This window comes from Hesperophylax consimilis, chromosome 14 (assembly GCF_061612785.1).
Source record: "Hesperophylax consimilis isolate HC1 chromosome 14, BYU_Hcon_1.0, whole genome shotgun sequence".
Lineage (NCBI taxonomy): Eukaryota > Metazoa > Arthropoda > Insecta > Trichoptera > Limnephilidae > Hesperophylax > Hesperophylax consimilis.
Window position 1 is genome coordinate 21,752,106 of NC_142849.1, and position 10,972 is coordinate 21,763,077.

At 32.5% G+C, this 10,972-nt stretch overlaps 1 protein-coding gene across 1 annotated transcript; it reads left to right on the forward strand.

Moving 5' to 3' along the window:
• Nucleotides 1–1,383: 1,383 nt before the first annotated feature.
• LOC149418054 (glutathione S-transferase-like) lies at nucleotides 1,384–4,390 on the forward strand. The gene is made up of 4 exons (XM_089639307.1): nucleotides 1,384–1,618; nucleotides 2,501–2,668; nucleotides 3,194–3,339; nucleotides 4,111–4,390. Exons 1-4 carry the CDS (start codon nucleotides 1,486–1,488, stop codon nucleotides 4,276–4,278), a joined length of 615 nt encoding a protein of 204 aa, XP_089495433.1. The 5' UTR covers nucleotides 1,384–1,485; the 3' UTR covers nucleotides 4,279–4,390.
• Nucleotides 4,391–10,972: the final 6,582 nt, after the last annotated feature.

Consider the following 10,972-nt stretch of genomic DNA (forward strand, 5'->3'; position numbering starts at 1 on the left):
GAGCTACAAACTTTATCTTCATTTTTTGATGCATAGTTTTATTGGCTGCTATCTTTTATTTTCAAATTAAGTTATAAAAATAAAAATATTCGTCCTAGACTTGTAGAAAAGTCAAGAGATGTCAAACATTAAAATAAAAATCAATACATTTATCCGAGACACTATGTAGATTGCGTATAATTCGGGTAAAATCTTGCAAGCACACATAAAAAAATAATAATAAAGATAAAGATATTATATACAACAACAAATCTGTAACTTGGCAGATAGACCCGTTGTTTGATGACAATGTAATATCAACTTTTGGTGGCAATCACGTACACATACGCTGACATACGCATTTCTTTGAAATCAGAAATAAATGTTGGTCCTACCCGATCGCCATTTGCGAGGTTGGTAGAGTGTTTGACTCCAGTTCCTGTGTAGGAAGCTTTAATTCATAGTAAAACCCAAAAAAAAAATTAAGACATTTAAAAATAGATGTAGGTGTCATTTTTGTGAACAATCGCCTTTGAGGCTGTAGAACTTATTATATGAGTTTCTTAGCTCTATCTTATTTTATTATTTACAAACAGATGCAGATGGCAGATCAGATAAAACTACGCAACAGATAAACAATTAAATCAAATTTGGATTTTCAAAATTGGAACTGATTGTGTGAAAAATACTTCAAAACATCGATAAAGTAGGTTATTTTTTTTGTTATAAACTAATGTTTATCATAATAAAAAATAATAATAATATTTGACAAGTCAAAATATGTCACCAACAAATGTAGATATAATATTTCTCGACGCCATCTACTGGGAAATTTAGCACTAACAAAGCTTTTCCTAAAAAAAAATAAAGTTGATTGAAAAAATATAATAAACAGTAATTGTTGATTGAATAAACCGACGTGGCTCAGTGGTCCAAAACATCCGACCGGACATCAGAAGGCGCGTTTATTTTTACTCGGGAGATATTTTCAATTTGCATTTATATTACAGGCGACTAATTATTACTTATAATAATTTATGATAAAGTAGGTATCTAACTGTAAATAAAATTATAACCGAAAATTATTGTTATTTTTATTTTTAATAATATCCCGTGATTTTTCAAGGGTCCGCGCTTATATACACTCAAAATGGACAGCATCTTTATCTATGTAATAGTATAGTTACGACTTAATCCAAGTATCATACTCAGAGACGTTTAAATGCCTTATCAAATCTAGATATACAAAAATCTAACACACACATTTGCGAACATGTGACCGGTATCTTTTATCAGATTATTATTCTAATGTCTTGGAGGGTCCCCGATATATATATTATACAATTACAACAATCAGTTAGATAGCGTAGAATGTAGATATTCAAGTAATGGTACAATTCGCTGATTGTTGGTCAGTAGACTCACTAGTTTCCAAAAGTCAAAGTCAGTGGTATTTGAGTGTTTTTCAGTTCTTCGTTAAGATACTGTATTTTTTTCACTATCAAAATGGATGTATGTAAATTGACGTATTTCGACTTTCGTGCTTTGGGGGAACCAATAAGGATGCTCTTGGTTTTTGCGAAAATCCCATTTGAAGACGTGAGAATTGATGAAGCGCAATGGGATGAGCTCAAAACAAGTGAGTATCAATCACCTACAATCAACACGTATGGTCCATCTCATAACCTTTTGATTACAATAAACAATACTTGTGATGAAATTTGCACCACAAAACAATTAAGTATTAACTACAATAAACACGTACGGGCAATCTCTTGACCTTTTGATTACAATAAACAATGCTAGTCATTAACTTTGCACCAAAATAATTTGCGGTAATTCTATTTGTTTTTATTCCAATTATTTCAATTTGTAGAACTGAGCACTGCTTCAATACTAATGACAATAAACAACAGTCATGTAGTTAAACTCTTTAATCAATTGTAATTGATCAATCATAGCATGAAAATTCTGATACAGTAAACAATTGTTCAAACTTTGATTGGGTAGGTACAAAAATATAGAATAAAGAAGAACACATGAAATCTGACGCGATGAATTTTCAAATACAGAACTGTGCTACACTATCATTATGAAATTCAAATGGGATAGCGATATACGATATCAGGCAAGTATAAAATAGCCAGAGCACGTGATAAATTGGCAAGAATCAAGTGGTATTACATAAGTCAGTGGTGATATTAGCTTCCATTCAAATCTAAATGGAACGTATTTCTTTCTGGCGCATAATATCTATTCAGTGTTTGATTAGAATAAATTGAAAACGCAAGACTTGGACTTTTTGTTATAGATAGAATGAGCTCTGATGGTTTCTTTAGCAGCTGTTCGAAATTATTCTTGTCTTCGACCTTGCAATGCGTACTATTTATTATAGACTCAAAACTGAACTATCAAAACTGTGTACATCTATATATACTCTTTTAAACTACTATCTAGTGCCAACTATGAGTAACCGCTTAAATTATTCTCTTTATTATTCTATTATTATTGTTCTCTTCAGGTGTTCCTATGGGCCAACTTCCTCTTCTGGAGATAGACGGATTAAGACTTCACCAGAGTAGAGCCATCTGCAGATACGTTGCCAATAAATGCAACCTCGATGGTAAAGACCCCGTTGAATCAGTCCACATCGATATGGCCGCTGACGTCATCTACGATTATAGGATAAGTAATACTAATTTTGATTATATCACTACTATTTTATCCAATAATAATATTTCGGTCCTTATCTTGACAGTTTTATTAAAAAAGACAACAAAGATTATCACTTGATATTAACAATTTTGGAACCCTTAAATAATCTATTTGAAGTCATAGGTCAAAATAAATTCATTTTAAAAATTCTCTTTTGAAGGAAATAAACGCTAACTTTAAGGATTGACACTATAAATGAAATAAAATCCCTTATTTTTAACAACACCATATTATGTATTAGGGTATATTTTCAAAAGTTTGTACATTGCGTTTTTTGTCATGTCGCATGATTCGATTGTTTTTTTCATGGTTATGTATTATGGAAAAGTGGAAATTTGTGTAAGAGGCAAATTTATTAATTAATTTCATTAATATTGTTGATCCCGTACTTTTAAAAATTAAATGAATTTGATCAAAACGTGGTGTGTTTTTACCATGATCAATTAACGTCCCCCTCAACGTTCAATTAAACAAAATCTGATTTATTTTTCAATTCCAGCGCTTCGAGGTATTATGAGACATATTGATGATCCGATTCTGGCGCTGAAAAAATATGAAGAGTTCAAATCTTCCTTCATACCCCTCTACTTGAGTACTCTGGACAAAATGGTTGAGAATAATGGAGGGTACTTGGCTAATGGAAAAGTGAGATAATTACTTAACGCTGATTATTTAGTTAGTCACTTTCAGTTACTATCAGTCCCTTTCAGTCACTGTCAATTAATGTCATCCACTTTCAGTCCATGTCAGTAACTTTCAATCCCTGTCAGCCACTGCCAGTCATACTCAGTCACTGTCAGTCAATGTCAGTAACTCTCAGTCACTGTCAGTCACTGTCAGCCACCGTCAGTCACTTTCAATTACCGTCAGTCAATGTCAACGACATGGTCAAAGCTTATCTAAAACCTGTTTCCACACTCCTCGCATATATTTTTTATTTTATCATGTGTTTCAACATAATATGCATTATCACGACTAACGGATTACTGCCGGAAAATCAATATCATAGGATGATATCCATTCGGCCGATTTTTGGCATTTATGCCATGTTTGCAAAAACGTTTTGCATGATCGCTTGCTATGATATGCCAAATTTATCTATAGTTCGAGACAGGAGGAATGGTTGACAATATTTTAGAACCAGGACGTTAGAAGAGTGTTGATAAAGAAGAAGAGTTGATAAAGATAATGTTAATATAAATTTGTATTTTGTCAACAACAAAAAAAAGTTCAGTCACATAAGATTCTCTGTCGCAAAGTAGCCTCGCCAACCCTTCATTGCCAGGAGATCTTAAAAACTTAAGCCTCCCAAGAGGGATTTGATTGTAGATTGTGAGATAGAATAAGCTAAAGAATTTGTTTGGAATGCTTTATAAAATACCTATGGGTTTTGTAGTTATGTTTTTCATATTCCAGTTATCCTGGGTAGATTTCTACTTCGTCGGAGGAAACGAGTACTGGAGCCACCTGGCTAGATTCAACATCCTGGATGACTACAAGAACCTGAAGAAACTCGTTGACAAAGTATTGGCGCTACCAGAACTCAACGAATATTTGAAAAATAGACTTGAAACCGATTACTAAAATGAATAAAATAATTTTTATGATATAAATAGATACATGTGATATATAACACCTTATTTTAACACATTACTCTACCGGTTTCTGAAGTGCCCCTCCTTCATCAGCAGAATATTAAAACAATATAAAATACTGACAGATACAGAGTGTCCGAGGTTAAAGTGCACTAACTTTGGGGGGTGATTTAACTTGATTTTAGAAGCAGAACAGAAATAAAATCTTTTTTTAAATTAAAAGTGGTTTAAGACGCCTGTCCCAGTAAGACTAGAAACCCTGGGTTCGATTCCTAGTTGTGACCGTTGTCTATTTTTTTATTTGTCTGTGTCTTATTTGTTTCATGTTTCGTTGAGATTTTTTAGCATTTTCTTCTTTTTCAATGATATAATAATAATAAACTAACAAGTACTTAGTGCTTTCATCCTAAGCCGCATCCAGATGCGTGCAATTCTAGTAATGTAATGCATCGTGTAATGCATCGTGCAATGCCAAGTGAATTGGTAGTTTGGACGGCAATATGAAATGAACGTTGAACATGCAATACAATATTTGTGCTGCTTTCGCGATGTTCCGTCTCCTGTCGGTTTTTTGACGAGAACACAGGGGCATTGGCTGTACCCGTTTGGGCCGCATGTTTTACAAACGTTCGTCAAATGGAGCGAAGAACAGTCACTCAAACGAATAAGTTCGTATCAAGCATCAGGGCATGTAGTTTGCAATCCCAAAGACCATGAATACCTACTATAAAATAATATTGAAAATTCTTCACAAAGGAGGGAAATGGAAAGAGAAAAAACAATCAAGTTTCTGGTCATATATTTATTTTGCGACCGTAAAGGTACATACATTGTTAATAATTATTTAGAATTTAGATCTAATAAATATATTTAAGGTACTTCCAATGTTTTAGAAATGCAATGAAAAAAACAGGATCCGAATCTCTTTCGCGCTACAATTCATCCAAATAATTCGTGCATAATTATATGGTGCATTGCACGTTGCATGTCTGCGTCTGAACGCGGCTTTATGCACACATTGTTGTAGGTAGGTACATATTTACAAAGTACATGTAAAAACAAATCTTGAGTAAACCAATGAGACGAATTTCGTAGAACTTTTTTATTACGGATTTCACGCCAATTTCGGTATGTTTTGATGGTTGAATGGGAAGCTTTTATAATAAACTTCACTTCAAGTAGGAAGTAGGAAGTATTTTACTGCTTTGCTATTATGGCCACGTACACTCAATACGAAATAATGGAGAATGTTTTATTTCACCACTTTTCCTGGCCATTACTCCGCGCCAATGCTGGATACGGAGAGTCCATCACAAACATCTACTTCTGGGTAGGGACTTATACTTATTATTGATGAAAGGGCCATTTAGGGGACAGTAGCGTGGGGTCATTTGAGACCCTTTCGCCGGAATAACGTTGTATCGAATAAAATTTTTTAGACAAATGTTAAAAAAAAAACCGTTAAAAAAATGATTTTTTTACTACAATGTTTAGTACAATACATCTTTTTTTAACAGCTGATTTATTTAATATATACATTTTTTTTATATTTAACACAAGACTGAACTTTCGTCCCCAGGAACTGGAATCAACAATGCTAACACCTAAGCAAAAAAAATCAAATTGGATAGTACCGATATGTATTTTGTATATTAACTGCTTTATCTGTCATCCAATTTCAGAAACATCCGTGTGTGTGTACATGAGTGCAACCAAAAGATGATAAAATGCATTGTCATCGACAAAGAGTCTATTTGCCGAGTTTCAGCTCGATCGGATATCGGGAAGTGAGTTGATTTCCACTTCCAAGAATCCGCGTCATTCGATCATTCATTAAATCATGAAAACAATATTGAAATTCATATACATGTATTTAAAAATGAAACCAGTTATGTTTTAATACATTTTATGTTTAATATACAAAAAAAAATGCATTTTTTGAGTTTTATATTGTATAAGGTGGCGCTAGAAATGCGATCAATTTAGAATTTGTGCGGAGTGTTCGAGTAGGTATAATGTTGTTTTTTTTCACAAAATATACTGTTTTTCTCCACTTTCCTCAATGGTGGCTTATAGAAAGCTACATTAAAATTCACACAAATCGTTCAGGTATTTGAGCTTAGCAGAAAACAACCATGCAAATAAAAGATAAACTTTTTTTATTTTTGAAATAACTCAAGTCCTAGATGTGACCGTAACTTTTCTTATTTTTCTCTTTCACATTTTCGTTAAAAAATCGCTAATATTGTCTTCTTCTTCGTCTTCTAATTTTTTTAATTGAAGAAATTCACATAAGTGAAACACCACTTTGTTTAGGGTGTAAAATTATGGTGTTGAAGTGGGGGAGGATGTGACTGGGGGAGTCAGTAAAAAATGGGGGTGGGAGAGAGAGAGGTGTGAAGAATGGAAAAAATATATTTTAATGGGACTGAAAGAAAGATTATTGGTTATAAATAACAATTATTTCATTACTTTTTACAAAGCGATTTTTTTTGATTTTTTTAACAAACAACCACAAAGTATTAACTGAATACAGTAGAATTTATCCTTTTTGTTTCTATTCAAGTTAAAGAAACTTTCCCAAAAAATTTATAGTTGGTTTTATTTTGATCCATTTTGAAAACAATTTTAGTCGTGAAAATTTGTGATATATCTATCTGCTTGCAATGCAATGTAGAGATGTATTATAATGTCATATATATATATATATATATATATATATATATATATATATATATATATATATATATATATGACAAAATATATATATATATATATATGTGTTGTGTAATGCTATGAGATGATACATAAAACTTACCTTTACATACAAAAGAACTAATAATACCTATGTATTTCTGTTATATTCAATTTCTGCTTTGTATTTTTTAACCTCGCCAAATTTATGCATTTTAAATGTTGTGGCGCCAAGGGATTTGTAAGGTGTGACGTCACACTGTAGTGACCAAGGTCGACTAGAGTATAACCCTGGGCGTGCAAAAGATTTTGTTATGTTACTTGACCAAGTCAGTGCCATCGAGCAACTACAGTATGCAAATGTTGATAACTAGGTTATTGCTGATTTTTGAGTTATTTTTCGGCAAGAATATTAAATGCGCCAGCAATGACTTCGTTATTTGGCGGTCGCGCGCCCAGGCCTGTACTCTAGACACTGTGGTCCGCGATTGGGTTCCGGGTGGTACGATTTTAAGTGTGTTCGCTATACCATTTTCCAGACCAATTTCTTAATAGCACGAATAACCATAATATTATATATTACAATAATAATTATAGTAATTACCCGATATAGTTTTACATGACAAAATTTAAAAGAATTAACTTATATCATTGATGTCGCTATTCCAAATCCCTGTAATATTCAAAAATCTATTAATGAAAAAATAAGAAAATACACAGATTTAGGAAATGAGATAAAAAGAATTTGGCATTCTCGGACTATAAAAATATAACCATTTGTTATTTCGGCTACTGGCATTATACCTAGCTCTCTCATTAAAAATTTAGGCGTATTAGATCTATCAAAAAATTTATATATAAAAATGCAAAAATCTGTCATTTTAAATACATGTAGGATTACGAAATATTTTTTTAAATATTTATGATGAAGGATCAGTAGGATTTATAGGCCCTGTTAGGAGTTCTACCGAGCTGAACCCTCTGATATGAAAATATCTGGAGTCCGTGAATTATTTTCCTATTTGATCTCTGGTGAGTTGACGTGTTGTTCTTGTATTATTTTGTATTTATTTTGCTTATATAATGCACTTGCATAATGTTGATTGCCTAGATGATCATTTGTGGAAAAGTGTGTGGAAGGGTTTAGTTTTTCCTATGGGGAAGATTTAACCCAAACATAAAGCCGGAAAATTATTTAAAAAAAAATTATAATAAAAATCAACAAAAGTTTTTGTACTACATGGATATTTTTCATTGGAATTTCTCACTTTTGAAGAACAGTTTCTCATGCGTTATAATAGCACCACACTGAAATAATTGAATTTATGAGGGAGTTTCAGTGGTTCTAAAAGCATAATCAGATCCCGCCTTGGCAAGGCACGTGACCAGAATGCGGGCGGAAGAATGATTGTGAGTATTCTTTTTGGATTCGTAGGGCGGCACTTTGCTTGTTATGTCGCGGAACCTTAAATTGGAACGTTGATTGGTCACACCATTTATAATAGAGCCCAAAACTATAATATTATCCAGATGAATAGTGTTACTTCTAAAAAAATCGTATTTTCGGACTTAGTATTATAAGACTTATCGCATAAGTCCAGTGGCGTACATACTTGAATATTTTAGATAGTTTTTCAGAGTATAGGCCGTTTCTGTTAATTGCGTAAGTTTAGCGTTATAATTTTTATTGATCTAATTCCAACGCTATCCTGACAAAATGTTATTTATCTCGCATGCATCATTTATTAGCATTAACTTGTCTGAGTTTATTAGTTCATCATTAACTTTGTTAGGGTTTTTTCTGTCAGCCCCAACCAGCGCTTAATCATTCGACACCACTGGAACTATATCTCAGAATCGGTAAAATGTCATAGAGGTCTCCAGGGCTCCATTCCTGGAAAAATCCTTTTTTTTTGTTCGCATCATATATTTAAGCACTTGTTTAAAATAAACTGAACTTCGACATATGGAGACGTCAAACTGGGTAATTTTTGTGATAAAGGCTGTTTCAAACGTGTGTATTGTGTATTGCCTAATGTGAACCTTCATCGACACCCCTGATTCGTCAATCTATCCTTTGGCGTAGATCCTACTATAAAAAATGTTCACGCTCTGACCTTTCAGTTTATTGAATCTCCACTAGATGCCACCTCTGTTAATGTTTTGATTGGAACAATCATAATTTATTAATTCCTTCAGTATAGAAAAAATATATATTCTAGGGCAAAGTTATCACAGTACGATATGTTATTTTTTATTTTTGTTTTTGTGAAATCTATTATTATTTTTATTTCTTTACGGTTTTAAACGGTTCAGTGCCAATCACTCCTATGGGCAGATCAATCATATGTAATTGTAATTGTAGCAAAGGCTACTGGCAGCTAACGTGTTAAAAACTTAGATTGCCAGATTTGAAAAAAACTGATATTAAATTAATTTGAATGATCCCAGTGTTTTGATTGGACGGTTGAGCATTTCGATGCAAGCCAGCTCACTAACACAGCCTCGGCACCCCTCACCGCTGTCGCATGCCTATATTGTTATAAAAATATATTTTATAATAGTCCTTCCGAAATTGCCCAATAGTCCATAGTGGTTCAAAGTTAGAACAACCACGTCCCCGCCGCGAAAGAGCTGCATTTGTTCGGAAAACGACAAAAACTGCCGAATCCGGTCCGTTCCGCATCACTTTCCCATGCCCAGCAGTTAAAATGCGGTGTTTTATGCAAATATTTATTTTTATTGCTTGATTAACGAGTTTGACTTCAAACTGAATGTGTGTTTTATTCGAAAAAAAATGCTGATAATCTAAGAAACTTAAATTTGCAAGCTTGAAGCGCTTTAAATATGGCGAACTGGAGCTTTTACCGACATCACGAATAAACTTGGTGTACCATTTAAATTTTTATAAAAAATTCACTACTCTGAAAAGAATAAAACTTATCTGAAAGAAACTGTCCAAAAGGCTCACTGGCAGACCAGCTTACTTAAAGTAAAATATCACAAAGAAGTTTCATCTGTGTATTCAATGACTTGGGTTTGTTGCTTTGGGATCCCAGTATAGATGTGAAATTTCAACATGATGGAGTAACATTTGTCGCATATATGTTTTTAGCACAGTGGTCTGAAAACAAGGAAAAAGAGTGATGTGGACAAAAGAAGACATTTTTATTTTATTAAGTTATATCAGTTTTATACACTTAGTTTTATTATGGTATGTTTATAAGATATAAGAATCGTTTAAAATTTTGGAAATAAATACGTTGAGTGTCCAATTTTTAGAAGGGTGGCAGTACTTGAATCACGGCGGTATGTCTGCCCACGTTGATCGAATCCTGTAAATAAATATAATTACTCTAAAGCGTTTACAATGTTTTATTGTTTTACTATTATGGGAGAAAGTACACAATATCCTTTTCTTATTTGTTTCAGAAAGGCCCCATTAATATTAATATAATGTAACAATTATTTTTGGCATTTTTAAATCAATATGTCATGCAGAGGAAGCTTCAAGTTTTATTATATTCATCAGTGTCAAATTATCTGAATTAATGCAATATTAATTTATAAAGCAATAAAGTGAAAATAAAATAGTTTCTATAAATTATGCCATCATCAATAGAAAATCATATATCATTTTTCAATTCTTGATTGATAATAACAATTTATTTAAGTTTGGAAAATCGTACAAAACAGGAACTTGTAGTGAATAAAAAAATACGTTAAAATTTTTAAAGTACTGCAGTCCGCAGAACGTGGACCACACAAGGACGAACAAATGGTCCTACATTCGAGATAACTTTAAAATGTGATTGCTTTTATTTATTTTGTCATTATTTAGTATAGGATAGTACTAGGAAGAATTGCCGTTTTAGGACAGAAAAAAATTAAATAAATTAGGGTTAACATTTTTAACAACGAAAGATTATAAAAACAAGGATAGAAAGAGTTTAAAATAATAAAATTGAATAAAACATTGAGATATTTGA

Excerpts from the sequence above, each read along its gene's own strand:
- LOC149418054 (XM_089639307.1), top strand. The coding sequence starts at position 1,486 with ATGGATGTATGTAAATTGACGTATTTCGACTTTCGTGCTTTGGGGGAA. Across the intron at positions 2,669-3,193 it reads CATCTACGATTATAGGATAA|CGCTTCGAGGTATTATGAGA; the intron begins GTAATACTAATT and ends TTTCAATTCCAG. Across the intron at positions 3,340-4,110 it reads GGTACTTGGCTAATGGAAAA|TTATCCTGGGTAGATTTCTA; the intron begins GTGAGATAATTA and ends TTCATATTCCAG.